This window comes from Rhodotorula paludigena, assembly GCF_050403205.1.
Source record: "Rhodotorula paludigena JCM10292 DNA, Rt_paludigena_JCM10292v1_ctg5, whole genome shotgun sequence".
NCBI classification, from domain to species: Eukaryota; Fungi; Basidiomycota; class Microbotryomycetes; order Sporidiobolales; family Sporidiobolaceae; genus Rhodotorula; species Rhodotorula paludigena.
This window is the reverse complement of record NW_027481453.1, coordinates 527,829-544,677: the sequence shown is the minus strand read 5'-3', so window position 1 is coordinate 544,677 and position 16,849 is coordinate 527,829. Positions and strand designations below refer to the sequence as shown.

General features: G+C 65.6%; 9 protein-coding genes across 9 annotated transcripts; 5 read left to right on the top strand and 4 right to left on the bottom strand.

Moving 5' to 3' along the window:
* Positions 1-736: 736 nt before the first annotated feature.
* Positions 737-3,783, top strand: JCM10292_007593 (uncharacterized protein; the record flags this gene model as incomplete). Its single annotated transcript, XM_076646682.1, has 4 exons — positions 737-1,235; positions 1,296-1,472; positions 1,536-3,711; positions 3,774-3,783. 4 exons carry the CDS (start codon positions 737-739, stop codon positions 3,781-3,783), a joined length of 2,862 nt encoding a protein of 953 aa, XP_076507924.1.
* Positions 3,784-4,112: 329 nt separating this feature from the next.
* JCM10292_007592 (uncharacterized protein) lies at positions 4,113-5,839 on the bottom strand (the record flags this gene model as incomplete). Its single annotated transcript, XM_076646681.1, has 3 exons — positions 4,113-5,091; positions 5,152-5,700; positions 5,793-5,839. 3 exons carry the CDS (start codon positions 5,837-5,839, stop codon positions 4,113-4,115), a joined length of 1,575 nt encoding a protein of 524 aa, XP_076507923.1.
* A 236-nt stretch (positions 5,840-6,075) lies between these two features.
* JCM10292_007591 (uncharacterized protein) lies at positions 6,076-6,802 on the top strand (the record flags this gene model as incomplete). The annotated part of the gene is made up of 3 exons (XM_076646680.1): positions 6,076-6,309; positions 6,405-6,482; positions 6,551-6,802. 3 exons carry the CDS (start codon positions 6,076-6,078, stop codon positions 6,800-6,802), a joined length of 564 nt encoding a protein of 187 aa, XP_076507922.1.
* A 561-nt stretch (positions 6,803-7,363) lies between these two features.
* On the bottom strand, positions 7,364-8,481 carry JCM10292_007590 (uncharacterized protein; the record flags this gene model as incomplete). Its single annotated transcript, XM_076646679.1, has 2 exons — positions 7,364-8,323; positions 8,383-8,481. The coding sequence occupies 2 exons, from the start codon at positions 8,479-8,481 to the stop codon at positions 7,364-7,366; spliced, it is 1,059 nt and encodes a 352-aa protein (XP_076507921.1).
* Positions 8,482-8,897: 416 nt separating this feature from the next.
* On the bottom strand, positions 8,898-10,380 carry JCM10292_007589 (macro domain-containing protein; the record flags this gene model as incomplete). Its single annotated transcript, XM_076646678.1, has 7 exons — positions 8,898-9,064; positions 9,122-9,170; positions 9,251-9,332; positions 9,439-9,703; positions 9,799-9,859; positions 9,917-9,932; positions 9,998-10,380. 7 exons carry the CDS (start codon positions 10,378-10,380, stop codon positions 8,898-8,900), a joined length of 1,023 nt encoding a protein of 340 aa, XP_076507920.1.
* A 119-nt stretch (positions 10,381-10,499) lies between these two features.
* Positions 10,500-12,569, top strand: JCM10292_007588 (uncharacterized protein; the record flags this gene model as incomplete). The annotated part of the gene is made up of 11 exons (XM_076646677.1): positions 10,500-10,571; positions 10,686-10,728; positions 10,863-10,982; positions 11,040-11,160; positions 11,218-11,332; positions 11,409-11,472; positions 11,534-11,871; positions 11,961-12,184; positions 12,337-12,409; positions 12,472-12,486; positions 12,555-12,569. 11 exons carry the CDS (start codon positions 10,500-10,502, stop codon positions 12,567-12,569), a joined length of 1,200 nt encoding a protein of 399 aa, XP_076507919.1.
* A 744-nt stretch (positions 12,570-13,313) lies between these two features.
* On the top strand, positions 13,314-13,897 carry JCM10292_007587 (uncharacterized protein; the record flags this gene model as incomplete). The annotated part of the gene is made up of 4 exons (XM_076646676.1): positions 13,314-13,513; positions 13,666-13,738; positions 13,801-13,815; positions 13,883-13,897. The coding sequence occupies 4 exons, from the start codon at positions 13,314-13,316 to the stop codon at positions 13,895-13,897; spliced, it is 303 nt and encodes a 100-aa protein (XP_076507918.1).
* Positions 13,898-13,994: 97 nt separating this feature from the next.
* JCM10292_007586 (uncharacterized protein) lies at positions 13,995-15,311 on the bottom strand (the record flags this gene model as incomplete). The annotated part of the gene is made up of 4 exons (XM_076646675.1): positions 13,995-14,518; positions 14,585-14,840; positions 14,911-15,034; positions 15,100-15,311. The coding sequence occupies 4 exons, from the start codon at positions 15,309-15,311 to the stop codon at positions 13,995-13,997; spliced, it is 1,116 nt and encodes a 371-aa protein (XP_076507917.1).
* A 149-nt stretch (positions 15,312-15,460) lies between these two features.
* JCM10292_007585 (uncharacterized protein) lies at positions 15,461-16,743 on the top strand (the record flags this gene model as incomplete). The annotated part of the gene is made up of 2 exons (XM_076646674.1): positions 15,461-15,607; positions 15,661-16,743. 2 exons carry the CDS (start codon positions 15,461-15,463, stop codon positions 16,741-16,743), a joined length of 1,230 nt encoding a protein of 409 aa, XP_076507916.1.
* Between the last annotated feature and the right edge of the window lie 106 nt (positions 16,744-16,849).

The following is a 16,849-nucleotide window of genomic DNA, read 5'->3' as shown; positions in this document are numbered from 1 at the left end:
AGGTTGTCCGCACACGGACTCTCGATGCCGTGCTGTCTCCTATCGCAATGCGCTCCCTCTATCACTGCCCACGGTACTGCCCGAAACTAGTTTGCGGGCAGGTGCTGGCAAGAGTGAGTTCGACGTGTTTGAGCGCGCTGAAGAGGCGCGTTGTGGTGCGACGAAGCAGCTGCAAAGTGTGCATGGGGTTCGGCAGACCGCGACGGCTGTGCAATGCTCGCAAACCGCTGGACCCTAGAGGAGACCGAAGCGCCATCGCTTGCTGGATCGGGGAACCCAAGCCGGCGCGTCCAGCACCCGCTCATCACTCCGACCCCTTGCTGCCGCGCTCTCGCACCGTCCTTCTGCCTGTGCTCCCGCTGTAAAGCTAGCGACGCTAGCGAACACGCCCTGCACATCCAGCGTTGTCCCGAACAAGCTGTTCGACGCTTGCCGCGGCCTCCTTTCGTCCCCTCGCGACCGCTGCACCGCATCTCGCGACTCGTCCGCCTGCGCACTCACGCCTCGCGCCGTCCTAGGCCGTTCTTTCGGGTCTTGGACGTGCCAACAAGGTATAGGCGCGACTTCGACCTCCCTCTGAGCGCTGTGAGTCCTTACTTCGGGGTACATCTCCCCTTCACCTTACGACGCGACGCGTGATCTTCGACCGTAAAGTGCATCCCCGGAGCCTCATACTTCAATCCGCAGACCGCCTCGACAGCCCCCATCGACAATATCTGCATCGGAATACGCGGCCATGTCGGGCTCGACCGGCTCTCCGCCAGCCTTCGCGACTCCCGCATCACACGGCATGATTCGTAAACGCACGCTGCAGGATGCCCAGCCATCTTCGCCGCACATGCAGCTCGCACAGTCGCCGGCATCCTCGTCGTCGCCGGTTGCCTACGGGTTCAACTTTGATTCGTCGCCGCGAAACAACGGCCTCCTCTCGTCACCTGCGAGCATCTACTCGTCGCCCATGTCGCGGTCCGCATCGGCTCAGTCCGTCTTCAGCCCGTTCTCGCAAACCCTCCACACCAGTCCGCTTGCCAAGGTCGGCGCAGCGGGTGCCGAGTCCGGCTCGGCGGTACGCCCGAACATGAAGCGCCGCCGCACCTTCGCCGAGGGCGCGTCGCCCGGCGAGCTGCCGTGCTCGCCGGTCAAGGCCGAGAGCGTGTCACCCGTGATGGCTGCGCGTACGCCGAAGATGCAGCCAGACATCTGGCCGCCAGATGTCGAGAAGGCCTTCCATGACGGCGAGTCCACCTTCCTCCCTCCCTCTACCACGTGATCCCGCTTACATTGCCTGACTGCAGCTCTCCGACTGCTTCCCCGACTTGGACGCAAGAAGCTCATCATCGACGGCAAGGCGTGCGGTCGCAACGAGCTCATCGGCGGATACATCAAGCGCGTCACGGGCAAGGAGCGCACGCGGAAGCAGGTGTCGAGCCACATCCAGGTGCTCAAGTCCAACATGAAGGATAACCAGGCTTGTGCGTGCACACCGTTGAACTTCGCATCACGGCAGTATTAAACTGACCACTCACCGCCGACAGTCATGGACCTCGTCTCGGAGCCCGACGAGGGCGACGACCGTTTCGAGGGCAACAACGCCGCTCTCTTCTTTGGACCGAGCTCTCGCTACGCGCGGCTCGAGGCTTTCGCGCCTTCTCCTCAAGTGCTGGTGACGCCGAAGATCGACATCACCGCTGCGCACAACCTGCCGCCGCTCCCTTCCCAAGGCTCCTCCGACTTTGCGCTCAGCTCACCCTTCGTCATCCATCCCGCGCACGGTGTTGCCACGCCTACAACCCAGCTCGCCAATGCCTTCCAGGACATGAGCGTCATGCCCCCGCCGCTCCCGCCTTCGTGCCCCTTCGTTCCAGCCGATCTCTGCATGTGGGCGGCGCCAGACGCCACCGGAACACGACAGCAAGGTCACATCTTTGCTCGCCTCGGCAGCGAGAGCGTGCCGTCTGGCCACGTCCTGCTCGAGGACCTGCCAAACTCCGCTCGGCGGTACCCCATGCTTGCGAGCATGATCGACCACCAGCCGTGCAACTTCATGCACGTCACGCTGCGCATGCACATTCCGACTACGGGCGGGTCCGCGGGTCTCGAGCCGGAGCTCAACGCGCAGCTGCGCCTCCTCGCGCTGCAGCGACTCGACCTCTACGTCCTCACCAGCATCCACTGCCACGGGGACCAGATCATCCAGTTCCTCGAGCCGCTTGCCGAGCCTGCGCCGATCGACGACGGGTCGCACGGGTCGTCGGCGAGCAGCTCGTCGCGCACGACCTCGCCAATCGGCCGCTCATTCCGCCACAAGTTCGCGTACGAGGTGCCGTTTGCAGCGGCGTACTGGACGCACTACCTTGGCTCGCCCGACGCGGCACAGCGCTCGTCGTCGACGTCGCCGTCACGCCGCTCGTCGAGCGGCGGGCCGGCAAGCCCGTTTGCGCGTTCCGGCAAGGCACGCTTCGACCTCGCCAACACGCTCAGCATGTGCTCGGTCTTGCAGGAGTTCATCGTCGTGCGCGACGAGTCGGCGCCGCTGCCGACGCCGGAGCACGGCGTCTCGCTGCGCGGCAGTGACATCGGCGACGCCGTGCTCGTCGTCGCGTACGACCTCGAGGTCTGCGAGACTGCACACCGCGGCAGCGCCGAGCTCTCGTACCTGACGACCCGCACATCCGTCGCAGACGCGCCGAGGCACGGTGCCGTCCTCTCGTACCCTTCACCGACGCTCGCGCCGCCCGCCGCGCCGCCGATGCTTCGCAGCGCGACGTCGCCCGCGCACATCGCGTTTGGAACAACGCACGCGCCACAGCAGGGCTCGATGCTCCCGCCGCCTCCGCGTCGAGCCATCTCTCGCCTCCCGTCCGCGTCGCGCGTCCCGCTGCAAGAAGCGCACAAGCCCAATCTCTCGCTTCACATTCCTCCGCCGGACCAGTTTGTCCGCCGCGGTTCGACCAGCAGCCTGGCGCCGCTTGCGCCGACGCCCTCTCCCGGCGGTCGCTTCCTGAACGGGCCCGTCACGCCCTGGGGCCAGATCGCGCACACGCCGAATGCCCCGCCGCCCGTCCTCCCGCCTGGTGCGGAGGACGCTGCGCAGCGCGAGCGCCTCGAGCACATCTGGCTGCAGCAGGCGTCGAACGAGTGGGAGCAGCACTCGCCCGCGCTCATGGGCCTCTCAACCGCGCCGTGCTCGTCCATGCCGATGGACACGCTTCCGATCCCGCCCGCGCAGGACCCCTACGCCGCCGACTTGACGGCCCTCGCGCCGTCGCCTGTCGACCTCGACGGCATCTTTGACGTGTGCATCGTCCCGTCGGCGTACGAGCCTGCGGGCGCGCCGGCCGCCTCGCAAGCGCTCAACGCGCTCACGGCCTCGGCCGCGGCGCTCCCGACCCCGACGTTTGCGTCGTTCCCTGCGCCCTCGCCCGACGCAGGACTCGCGCTCGACATGTACCACCTCCCGCCGTTCGCGACCGACTCGCCGCTGACAGCGACGCCGGGCATGCCGGCGGGCGGCGGCCTCGTGCCCATGTCGGTCTCGTCGTCGAGCAACGGCTCGACGGCCTCGTCCGCTTCACTGCAGACGCCGCTCGAGCAAGTCCCGTCCCGCCCGCAGCAGCGGACCGGCGGCGACCCCGTCAAGGGGCGCAAGATGAGCCTGTCCCGCAAGGCCGAGCAGGACTACTTCTCGAGCCTCCTCGGAGCGACCACCAAGTGAGTCTGCCATCCGGCGTTCCTCCTCTTCGGCTCGGCCCTGACCTCTGTGTCCCCCACAGGTACTCCTGAGCGACATGACCCTCCCTGGCACCGCTTCGTTCGTATTTATCCCTTTGCATCGTTTCTGTCTATACCGCTGCGCTGTCTCTCGACCTCATTCGTACCCGGTCCTCTGTCTCCCATACCCTTCTTCCTGTGCACCACCATGGACCCTTTCATTCCGCTCGACAGCCCTCAAGTAGCCATCGACCTCTTCTGTTCCCGCGACTCCCGCCGTCTGTGTCGGCTGTTGTCCTCTCCCGTCCCTCTCGTTTGTCGGATCCTGTAACCCAGCGCAGTGCACAAGGTCCTCTCGCAGACCACCGTGGGAGCAGACGTGCGAGTTGCCCGCTTGCTCGCTACCGCACCTCGCTCCACTTGGTCCACCGCCCCTGCTCGTCCTCCCTGCGGACCGAGATGCGCCCCGCGCCGTCGCCAAAGTACCCGCCCTGGACCCACCCCTCGAGCGCCGCGCGGTCGTACGGCCCGTACTCCTGCCCCTCGGGCTGGCCCGGCGGCGGCTCGTTCCACTTGTAGAAGAAGCGCGGCCCGGCACTCGACGTTCCTGCCGCCCCGCCGCCGCCGCCGGCTGCACCCGGTCGCGCAATAACGACCTTGGACCGGCCCCCGCCGCCGCTCGCGCTGCGGTGCTCTGCGCGCTCGCGGTCGCGCGCCTCCTTCTCGCGCCGCGCATGTTCGGCGGCCTCGCGCTCTTCGCGCTCGACGTCCGGGTCGACGGGGGGCACCCAGTCGCGGCGGACGGCGCCCTCGCTCTTGAGGGTCTGAACGAGGTCGGCGTGCTGCTGGTCGTAGATCTCGAGCTCGCCGTGCGCCGAGAGGAGCGTCGACGCGAAATGCGTCAGGCGGTCGATCTTGGCCGCGTAGCGCTGCGACGCGAGCGCCGGCGACGACGACGCCGAGGGGAGCGCCGTGTCGCCCTCGTCGAGGTCCATGCCGTCGCTCCGCCTCTTGCCCTTGCCTTGGCCCTGGCCCTCGTCCTTGCGCGCCGCCTCGTCGGCCTCTGCGCGCTTCTTGGCCGCGCCGAGGCGGTTCAGCGCCTTTGCGACCGTCTCGCCCGGGCGGACGAGCTGCACGAGGCCGATCATGCAGTCGTCGCGGAGCTGCGTCAGCTGCTCGTCCGAGCGCGCCTCGTCGGCCTCGCGCTGGCGCTGGCGCGCGTCGGCGCGCTCCTTGGCCTCGCGCGCGGCGCGGATCGACCGCTTGCTGAGGCCGTCGAGCCACACGTCGTGCGTCGCGAGCGGGTCGGCAGTGTTGGCCGTGTAGGTCCCGTCGGCCGTGAAGCGCCCCTCGGCGAGCTCCTCCTTCATGTTGAACGAGCTGCGGAGGAGACGGGGTTTGCGTGAGCTTGAGAAGGGAGATCACGCGCGAGAGACGCACCTGAGCGAGTAGCCCATGCCCTTTTTGCTGCGGCGCCCGCGCGGCGCCTCGTCGTTGTTGGCCTCGTCGTCCTCGGGGAGGTAGTCCTCCTCGCTCTCCTCGTCGGCGTCGTCGCCCGCGGGGCCGTCGCCGTCGTCCGAGTCGGCCATGTCTGCGCGGCCAAACTCCTGCCCCTCGATGTCGCCAATCTCGAGAAACTCTTTCTCCTTCTTCTTGCCCTTGGTGGCGAGGCCCGAGTCCTTAGCGGTGCTCGGCCCGCCAAACATGTCTTCGTCCTCTTCCTCGTCGCGCTCCGGCTCTGCGGCCTGCTGCCCGACGCCGCGCCCCTTGCGGCCGCCGCCTGCGCCGCCGAACCCGCCGTCCGAGTCTGCGGACGAGTCCGAGTCGTAGCCCTCGGTGGTGACCTTGTTGCGCTTCTTGTTGGGCCCTGCGCCGCCCTGCTCGAGGTCGAGTTCGAGGTCGTCGGCGTCGCGGTCTGCGGCGACGCGTTCTGCGTTGTTGGGTGCGAACTTGACGCGCTTTCCTGCGAGAGCTGCGGCTGCTCGGTCGCTGTGTGGAGCGCGGGGTGGGAGCGAGGCGGGGGGACGAGGTGGGGACGTCAGTGGAAGAGGTGAGGACGAGGGCGAGAGGGAGGAACGCACGTCGAGTGGTCGGCGGTGAAGGTGGTGGCGGGGCGCTTTGGGGGCATTTCTGCTTGCCCAGACTTTGGTACGAGCGAGAGGAGACGAGTGGAAGGGCGCAACCTGCAACTCGTGCGGAGCGAAAGAGGAGCGACAGCGTGACTCCGACTCACTCGGCGGCAGACGCAGGCAGCAGCCACGAGCACGCCAGAGAGCAGCAGTGCACACTGGACCACCCCCCACGCACCCTCAGTCTCCCATCCTTGTCCCTCTCGTCGTCGCTCAACCTCGTCTCCGCCGCGCCATGCCCACCGCCCGCTCCCCGAGTCCCGCACCCTCCGCCTGGCCCACTTTCCTCCCGCCCAGCCTCGCCTACCTCTCCGACCCGCGCCCGCACCCCGTCCCGCGCGCCCTCCCGCCCTCGGCGAGGTACCGCCCCACTCCGGGCAGCGACGCCCTCGCACCCGCGCGCGGCGAGCACACGCTCCAGAGCGAGATGGACGCGCTCGACGCAGAGGAGGAGGCGCACTATGGCCAGGTGCGCTGCTCTCGTCGGGCCTGTGACCGCATGCTGGACGTGACTGACCCCTCTTATCGGCTCCTGCTGCATTCCTCTGGTCGACGCACACACAGATGATGGACACGCGACACTATGGCCACGCATGGCTCGTCCCGCTCGGGCGGCAGAACACGCACGACGAAGACGCCGATGTGCGTTTTCCTCCCTCTCCTTCCGCTCCGCTCCTTTCAAACCTGACATTCGCAACGTCGGCTCGCAGTCCACCTTCTCGACCTCGCCGCACCACAACGGCCTCGACGGCACGCTCGACCTCACCCTCTCGCCGCACGCCAACGGGCGCGGTGATCTCGCGGGAGGGGAAGCGGGGGACGGAGGAGGAGGCGGAGACGGCGACGCGCCCGTGGTCGACCTCGATGCAGAAATCGAGGACGCGGATGCAGAGCGGAGTACGGCGAGTGGCGGGAGTGGCGGGATGGACGCGGACGATAGCGCTGACGAGGCGGCGAGATGAGGGACTCGTCGGGTAGAGTGGATGTAGGCGTCCAGACAACGACGCGGGCCGAAGCGATCTCGTACTTGCCGTGCACGAGCATGTAATTCGATTGGAAACGCGGGCAAAAGCTGAGCAACCCGCCATGCTACCGCAGCCGGTCGGCCTTCTCAACCGTTCAATCGCCTCGGCCGCGAGCGGTCCGCTCTCTGTGTTGTCTTTTCAGATCCTGTACACACGTGCTCAGATGTGCTCGCTCACGTGCATGCCTTCCGAGATCCTCCTCTGTGACTTGCGCTTGCTTCTCCTTCGTTGAGTCGTACTCTCGGGGTGTTGCGACTTTCCGCCCGTAGACAGCCAGCAAGTCTGTGATTCTCGTCGATTGACATGAGTCTGGATTGCCAGTCCATACAAGCCAAACATCGACCTGTCATCCTGGAGTGAGCGTGGAATCGACAATGAAAGTGCACGAAAGAGGACAAGCGCTGCAATGACAAGGCACGGCGATACAACAACAGGGAAACACAGCTCTACATGCGGTCAGGGAAGCTTCGTCAAGGCAACCCGCTCAGTATGCGGTCCTCACAGCTCTTCCTCCTTTAACAGCTCCTGCTCCGCAAGGTCCCTTTTCGCCTCCTTCAGCCTCGCAACAAACCTCCTCGCCTCCTCCCTCACCACCGCGTCCTCTTCCTGCTGCGCGACGACTTCCAAGCGCCGCAGCGCAGACGGGATGCCCCACTTGCATTCGACGAGGGGGCAGTCGGCGTAAAGCAGGCCGCAGCGGGCGTGGCGGGACTCGGGGCGGGTGCAGGGCGTGCGAGGGGGCGTGTACGGGTCGCGAGGCGGGAAAGCAGGGATGGAGAGGCCGAGCGGGTGGTCGAGGAAGGTCGAGTTCGTCGTCGCCTCGCTCGAGGGACCCGAAGAGTCGGACTCGTCTTCGCCGGTGTAGTCGTCACGGAGCCAGTCGGGCGTGTTGTAAGACGGGGCGTCAGCCGAATCGACCGAGTCGAGCTCGGGAAGCGGGAGGGGCTCGAGGTGCAAGTCGAGGTAGACGGGCGCCTTGGCGGCGCGGGCGGGGAAGACGAAGGCGGACGGGCTGCGAAGGGTCGAGGCGATGAAGGTGATCGAGAGCTTGGGTGGGTGTTCGAGCTGAGCCTCGCCGGGGGTGTCGACGGTAGTGGGCGAGGTGTTCGAGCCGAGGAGGAGGAGGAACGAGGCGGGCTCGCACTCGACAAAGGCAGGGAACGAGCGCGACTCCTGCTTGAGGTTGACCTCGCCGACGTCGAAAGGCGGGAAATCGTCACACTCGTCGTCGGTCGCGGCGGTCGAGGCAGAGTCGGTGCTCGAGAAGAGCGAGTCGTCCGAGGTGGTACAGAACGATTCGTCCTCGTCGGCGGACGACGCAGGGATGATCGAGTCTCCGAGGCTGTCTTCAAGGATGCTCGAGGCGTTGCTGAGCTGCTCGCCTGCGGCGGCACGCTGGACGAGATTGGACGTTGCGGTTGCGACCAGTCCGGACGAAAAGGAGTGCGAGATGCGCGTCTGTGGGCCTCGATGCGAGTCAGCGACTACACGAGAGCTCACAGTGGATACACACTCACCATCGGGGGAGGTTGAGCAAAGTCTGCGGTCGCGACGACGAGCGAGAGCGCCGTGGACGAGATGGGCGAGGGCAGAAGCGAGAGCGGGAAGGCCGACATCTTGCTGCTGCTGAGGCTCGAGGGGTCGACTGTGGACTTGCACGAGGTGTGCAAGGGAGTGTGGCCGAGTGGGTGGAAGGAGCGAAAGAAGGGAGAGCGAAGAAGCCGCCCTTTTATGCGCGCGCCGAAGTCGGACGAGACGACGAAGGTGACTCCCCCGTTCCCCCTTCGCGTAATTGCACCAGTGACAGACTGCACACCCCTGTACTGAAACTCGGGTCGAGTTCTTTGTACTATGGGGACAGATGTGCGCGCCCAATGGGCTTGCCCGACCTTCGTCAGGATGTGGGTCACTCACCTGCTCACGGCGGAGAATTACGACGGCAGACACAATCGTAGCCTATGGAATGCAACTGCGAGTGGGTATGGTACAACGAGCATGGCACCAGGCCTCCCGACTCTCGTCCCCTTGTCACTCATGCCTCCGCAGCGGGCTCTTCCTGCCCCGCCTCATCCTTGTCCGCACCGCCGGGCGCTGCGGGCGCCTTCTTGTCGGTTGGCTGAACAGACTCGGTGGACGATTCGGCGCCGTCTCCGGCAGCGGGCGGCGGAGGGGGGAAATACGCGGGAACGGTGTCGAGGTCTGTCGCCAGCGGTCAGTCCTGACTAACAAACGGAGTAAGGCATCGAGTGCGCGTACAAGAGTTGACGTCGACCTGACGGAAGACACAGAAGATGACCTTGTCGATCTACGCGGCGAGTCAAGCGCACATCAGCTCGGGACCGGGAACCGACGCAGCTCACACGGCCGACGCGGCAAGGCACGTACCTCGCCGCCTTTCTTGCCGGTTAGGAACTTGCGGACCTCGTCGCACGCGACTTCTGCTGCCGGGTCGAGAGGGTAGCCGTAGCTGCGGGAGAGGGTCGGTGAGCGTACTGTATGCAGACTTCGGGTGGCATAGCCCGGCAGAATCGAGTTCCGTGCGGAACAAGTTTCCAACGAGCGAGCGAACGCACATGCCAGTGCTAATTCCCGAGAAGGCGACCGTCCTCAGCCCGTTGTCGACGCACAGCGCGAGCGTCGAGCTGTAGCAGCTGCGCAGCAGCCTCTCGCTCTCGTCCCGCTTGCCGCGGCTGTAGATCGGCCCGACCGTGTGCGCAATGTGTTTCGCCGGGAGACGGTGGCCGCCTGTGAGCTTGGTCTCGCCCGTGTTGGCGCCGTTGAGCGTGCGGCATTCGCGCAGAAGACCAAGACCGGCGGCAGAGTGGATGGCGCCGTCGACTGTGCGAAGACAAATACGTAGGAGGTGTCAGGAGGGCGGGCACATGTTATCACCCGAGCAACGCCAGGTGAGGCAGGTCGAAAGGTCGACACACCTCCGCCGCCGCCGAGCAAGGACTTGTTCGCCGCGTTGACGATGCAGTCGACTTCGAGGGTCTGCGTGCACAAAGGTCAATAGAGCTCGAAGGACCGATTCCAATCAGCGCAGCGCACGGTAATGTCGCCTCGCCTGCTCGGCAGCGAAGTGGGGAGGTCAGCGGGCGAAAGCGCGGCGAGGCGAGGGACGAGGCGCACCAGATGACGCCCTTGTCGTTGAGTGTCGCGTCGTAGTCGTAGACGACGTCGTCCTTGTCGTCGTAGCCCTGCAGCGCGCCGTCCTCGTACATCTCGCGGATCGTCTTGAGCGAATCGACCTTGATGCCCTCCCGACGCTTCTCTTCGACCTGATGAGGCTTGTCCTCGCCCCCGGATGAAGCCGTAGACTCGACTGCTTCCTCTGACGCACGCTCCGGTGCTGCGGCGGGAGCGTCGTCCTCTGGGTGAGCCGAAGTGGTGGGGAGCGGGTCCATGTCGCCGTCCGCGGGCGCAGATGCGTCGTCGTGGTCCGTCTTGGGCTTGCTAGCAGGAGGTGCGCCGTCCTCTGCCGCAGCAGGCGAAGGCGAGCGCTTGTTGCTCATGACGAGAGCGGGAGAGGGCAAAGGTAAGCGAGCAAATATAGTCTCGATACAACTGGCGAGTAAGCGAGAACAGAGCCGCGCAATCCCTCGACTTGTCAACTTCGACTACGGCGCACACGATGAGCGAAGCGAGCACGTCGGCGCAGCAGTACTCGCCCGAGAAGCAGCAGGCCCTCGACGCCTACCGCAGGGTGCGTCCTCGCCCTCGCTGTGCTCCTCACCCGCGACAGCACCATGCACCGCACCGCCTCGTCGTCGCGACCTCACTGACCCGCCCGACTGACCGCCTTGCTACACGCCGGCAGAAACTCAAAGAGCACGAGGAGCTCGACGCAAACCTCAAGAAGAGTGCGTCGCCCCGCTCCCCTCCCCGCCGCCAGATGACGCTGACCCCCGCTTGCATCTCGCTCACGCAGGTGCGCCCAGCCGCTCTTGGTGCGCCTGCAGGATCGAGTAGAAGCTGACGCCCTGAGTGACCGCAGTCCGCCTGTCGCTCAAGGACCTCGAGCGCGACTACGAGAAGTCCGAGGACGACATCAAGGCGCTCCAGTCGGTCGGGCAGATTGTCGGCGAGGTCCTGAAGCAGCTTGACGATGAACGATGTGGGCTGTGCTTACGCGCGAGTAGTGCTTCCGAGCTGACGCTATCCTGTCGAGCAGTCATCGTCAAGGCGTCTTCCGGCCCGCGCTATGTTGTCGGCTGCAGGAGCGCAGTCCCGAAGCACAAGCTCAAGAACGGAGTGCGCGTCTCGCTCGACATGACGACCCTGACCATCATGCGGTGCGTCTCCCCTACAGCCCTCCTTTGCCAGTTCACGCTCACCCTGCTCTGCTACAGTATCCTCCCGCGTGAGGTCGACCCGGCTGTGTACAACATGACGATGGAGGACGCATCAGGAGCGAGCTTTGCGGGTGTCGGTGGCCTGAGCGACCAGATTCGCGAGTTGCGCGAGGTGCGCGAGATTCGGCGTCTCCAGCCGGGCGAGCAGCAGGACTGAGGGACTGACGGCTTCTGTTCGTTTCGCACAGGTCATTGAGCTGCCGTTGATGAACCCCGAATTGTTCATGCGAGTGGGAATCAAGCCGCCAAAGGGTACGTTCTCTGCTTCGACCTCATTTCGCCCCTCCGAAGCTAACGCTTCCGTCGCCTCTAGGTGTTCTCCTTTACGGTCCTCCGGGTACGGGCAAGACGCTCCTCGCCAAGGCTGTCGCCGCCACGCTCTCGACCAACTTCCTCAAGGTCGTCGCATCCGCCATCGTCGACAAGTACATTGGCGAGTCGGCGCGCCTGATCCGCGAGATGTTTGGCTACGCCAAGGAGCACGAGCCGTGCATCATCTTCATGGACGAGATCGACGCGATCGGCGGGCGCCGCTTCAGCGAGGGCACGTCGGCCGACCGCGAGATCCAGAGGACGTTGATGGAGCTCCTGAACCAGCTCGACGGCTTCGACTACCTCGGCAAGACCAAGGTCATCTTTGCGACGAACCGGGTGCGTCGGGCGACGATGTCTCGGGCCGCTGTGGAATGCGCGCTCGACGTGAAACTGACGGCTCCCCCTCTTTGATTTCGCTCTCGCAGCCCGACACTCTCGACCCAGCTCTGATGCGCCCAGGCCGCATCGACCGCAAGATCGAGATCCCGCTCCCAAACGAAGTCGCGCGCATGGAAATCCTCAAGATCCACGCGCAGCCGATCCGCAAGCACGGCGAGATCGACTACGAGGCCATTGTCAAGCTCACCGAGGGCTTCAACGGCGCAGATCTCCGTAACGTATGCACCGAGGCGGGGATGTTTGCGATTCGGTGCGTCGGGTTCTTGCGGTGGGCGCCGGGAGCGTCGACGAGGAGACGGAGATTTTCCTCTCTTTCTCGGCTCGCCCCGGGCCATAGCGCGTTCTCTGCGCTTGACAGGCGTACAAGGGCACCTACTGACGCCGTGCGCGTGCGGGAAACAGCGACGAGCGCGACTACTGTGTCCAGGAGGACTTCCTCAAGGGCTCGCGCAAGCTGCAGGACGCCAAGAAGCATGTGCGTCGCCTGCGCCTTCTTTCTCTAGCTCCAGTATCACTGACAACATGCTGCACGAACAGGAAACGATCCTCGAGGTGAGTCGCCACAGGTCAAGTCCCGGTCGACGCGCAAGAGCTGACCTTCTCGACTCTCTCGCCTGCAGTACGACGACGTCTAGCTGCACTCATCTACTCTCAGCAACACAGCAGTTCATCCCTACGTGCGAGAGAGAAGTGCAAGAAAGCAGCGTTGCGCGGAGACCTGCTGCGCCTGCTCGTCCGCCTTTGCCGTAATCGTTGAGCCGGCCATCGCTTACCTCGTGCATTCTCTGCTTCTTCTCTTTGTCTTTCTAGGCCTTTTTGCGCTGCGCCTACTCCGGCGAGAAGAGACAGACTGCGCCTACTGATTCGCGTTTGCCTTCTTCCTCTTCTTCTCCTTCTTCCTCGATGCGCGCTTGTCCGCTTTGCTGGTTTCGCTCATATTCCGCTTCTCTTTCTGGGCATTTTCTCCTTTTGTGGGCTGCGACTATGCCTACTCGACCACGTGCTACATCGGCGCGGCATATGGGCATGCTCCTCCGCTTGATGAAGTAGCTCAGGGAAAGCACTTGACGCGCGCCGCTGTTGCAGTCTCTCTCTGTCTCTCCCGCTGCAATCTTTCGACATTTCACGCATATGTTGTCCAGACCCGGGCGCCCCTCAGTCGAGGGCGTATCGACCGACTGCGATATCGCAACGACGGTGACGAGATCCTGAATTAGATCAATAGGACGAGCTGCCACAGCGTGACCAAGGCCATCTTTTCGACGAAGCGGGTGCGCCATGGGCAGGCGTCCCAGGCCGTTTTGCTTCGGGCGTTCGACGCGGAACTGACCGCTGCGGCTACGTCCTTCCTCACGCCCAGCCCGACACGGTGAACAGTGATGCGTCAAGGTCGCATCGACCGCAAGATCGAGATCCCGCTCCCGAACGAAGTCGCGCGCATGGAAATCCTCAAAATCCACGCGCAGCCGATCCGCAAGCACGGCGAGATCGACTACGAGGCCATTGTCAAGCTCACCGAGGGCTTCAACGGCGCAGATCTCCGTAACGTATGCACCGAGGCGGGGATGTTTGCGATTCGGTGCGTCGGGTTCTTGCGGTGGGCGCCGGGAGCGTCGACGAGGAGACGGAGATTTTCCTCTCTTTCTCGGCTCGCCCCGGGCCATAGCGCGTTCTCTGCGCTTGACAGGCGTACAAGGGCACCTACTGATGCCACACGGCTGCGGTAAACAGCGACGAGCGCGACTACTGTGTCCAGGAGGACTTCCTCAGGGGCTCGCGCAAGCTGCAGGACGCCAAGAAGCATGTACGTCGCCTGCGCCTTCTTTCTCTAGCTCCAGTATCACTGACAACATGCTGCACGAACAGGAAACGATCCTCGAGGTGAATGCCACCAGCCACGTCCCCGTCGGGGCGCACGAGCTGACCTTCTCGATTCTCTCGCCCGCAGTACGACGACGTCTAGCCACATTCGCTCAGTCTTCGCAACTTAGCAATACATCCACGCGAGCCGAGAGCGCAGTGTATGAGAGCGGCATTGCGGGAAGAGACACCGACCGCGCCTACTCGTCGGCCTTTGCCTTCTTCTTCTTGGGCCCGCCCTCGCCCGCCTCGCTCTTTCTCCGCTTCTCCTTCTTGTCCTTCTTCTCCTTCTTGCGCTGCGCCTCGTCCTGCTCGGCCGCCGGCGGGGCCATCTTGGCGTCCTCGTCCTCGTCCTCGGCGCCCTCCTCCGCCGCGACCGGCTCGCTCAGGTCGACCTGCACCGCCGGCAGCGGGTTGTGGTACCTCCCCTTCCCGCCCTCGACGCCGCTCCCGCCGCCCAAGTTGCCGAGGCGGAAGCGGATCAAGTCGTGCGGCTGGTCGCGCGCGCCCTTTCCGCGGATCGCCTCCTTGCGGCGCGCGGCCTCGCGCGCGTCGAGGAGCTCGTCGGCGCTGAGGATCGCGCCGGGGACGGGCGACGGCTGCGAGACGATGAGCGAAGAGTGCGTCGTCGAGCTCGGGACGAGGTGCGACGTGTGCGCGGTCGAGAGGACCGAGGCGGGGAGCGCGCGCGAGAGGGTGAGCGTGCGCGCGAACGGGCGCGGGGCTGCGTGCGGCGAAGGGCGTCAATCGTGGAGCAGAGTTAGGAGAAGGGGATCACGAGGCGGCGCACCCTGGAAGAGCTTGTTGCCGTGCGACTTGCGCGGGAGGAGCGGGACAGCCGCCTGGAGTTCGCCTGCGCCGTCGACAGTCGCAGACGAGTCGCCGTCGTCCCGCCGGCGCTTGTTGGCGCCTGCTGCGGAGCCAGCCGAGAGGTGCGCGTCGTACTCGGATTTCTTGATGGTAAAGTGGCCGACGGGCTGGGAGGGAGTGGGGAGGTCGGCTGGCGGGAGGGTGAGCTCGAGGCCTTCGAGGTGCTTGGGCTTGAGCTGCGACGGTGTTACAGACTCGGGTGAGCTCCCTTGTGCACGCCGCGCGGCGAGGAGGGGAAGCACGCACGCCTGCCGGGATGCGGACGGCCCACAGCTCGAGGTCTGCATCGTCCTTGACCGTGTCCCAGTCGAGCGCACCCTGTGCGACGTTGGCCTTGAGGGCAGTGAAGCCACTCGGCGGGTGATACTTGCTGTCAAGAGGGGTGTAAGCAGTCAGATACGAGGCTCAGAGGAGGGTCGAGGCGAGAGAGCGGACCGGAGGTTGGGGTCGACGACGCGCACGGGCTGCTTGGGGAGCTCTGGGGCGGGCGATGCGGAGCTGGAGCGGTCCGAGTCCGAGTCTGAGCTGTCTGAGGCCGAGCTGGACGCGGACGAGGGCGAGGCAGAGGACGACGAGGCAGAGGGGGCGGGCGAGGGTGCGCGGGCGGGCTGGGGCTGCTTGCCCTTTGCCGAGGCAGACTTTGCCATGCTGTGTGTCGTGCGAGTGCTCGCTGGCTCTCCTGCGAGCTGCGTCGGGGAGGACGAACGCCGACCGACACCACTCCGCCTCGAGCTCAGCGCGCGGAAGCACCGCCTCACTGCCCCGCTCTCTCCCGCACACTCGCACCAGCCACAGAATGGCAAAGAAGCCCCTGACAGAAGCACAAGAGTCCCGCCTTATCCGCCACCTCGACCAGCAGCTCTTGCGCCTCTCGGGCGGACTCGAGTCGCGTCACTCGGGGCCCTCTGCTCGCCTCCCGACCCTCGCAGCCTTTCTGGACGAGGTGCGTTCCCTTGAAAGAGCCACAACAGTGCGCCCTGACCCACACGCATGCAGGCGCTCGCGCTCCTCGACTTCATCTCCTCGATCCCGTCGGCCCCACCCTCGGCCGCCCTCCGCACCGCGTACGCGCTTCAGCTCACGGGCTACCTGCCGCCCGCGCTCGACGGCTACACGCTTCTCGACGACCAGCTCGACCCGCTCTTTGCTGCCCTCGCGCGCTTCGACCAGGGCTGGGTCGCCATCCTCGAGGGTCGCGACTGGTCCTCGCAGCGCGGAGCGGCAGAGCCTGCCAGTCCATCAGCACCGGGTGCAGGAATTTCACCCGCCGCAGCATCCGGAGTGCGCACGACCGACCGCGTGCGCCTCGAGAGCCTCGTCACGGAGACGAAATCGACCCTCGCCACCTCGCTCGGCCTGCCCGACTTTGTCCCGCTCGAGCACGACCCGTTTCAGGAGCTCCTCGACCCCTTTGCCGCGCGCCCGCGCGAGCCCGTGAGACTCGAGGAGCTGCGTCGGCCTGCGTGCGGAGGGGGGGATCTGCAGTACGAGGGCGTCGAGGCGGGCGACGAGGCTGCCATGGAGCCCGAGAGCGCGGGTGCAACCCCGTCGCTCGTGTCGGACGGGTCGCACGCAGGCGATGGAGACGAGGCCATGTCGGTCGACACGGCCGTAGCAACGCCGAGCGACGATGCCGCGCTCGACGAAGACGACGAGGACGGTGTCGACTTTGAGGAGGTCGCCGCCGTGTCGATGGACCCGTCCCCGCTGCCCTCGAACCGGCCGCACGAGCGGCTACGCGGGGCCTACGCTGAAGCCGCTGCTGCGGACGGGTCGTTCTCCATCCACTTTACCGACATCCCACCGCCGACGCTGCAGGACGGCGAGCTCTCGCTGCAACAGGGCGCGACTCCCATCACGGGCCAGCGGCGCGGCTTCGACCCGGACGAGGAATACCCGCTCAGCGAGGAGGAGGGCGACCCGATCGGCGGGAACGGCGTCACGGGCCCCGGGCACGAAAACGCACGAGAGCGCGAGGACGGGATCGACGACAAGACGAGGGACAGGGTCAAAAGCGTGTTTGAGCAGACGGAACGGGCGCTGGCGCGGCTGAGGGCGCAGGCTGCCGCCGCTGCCTGAGGGGGTGCGCGGTCGAGCTTGCGCTCGTTTCGTTGACCAGATGCATGTATGGCGGTGCGTAGTTACCCTGTTGTTGTAACATCTGAGGCGATATTCGGCTCCCTGG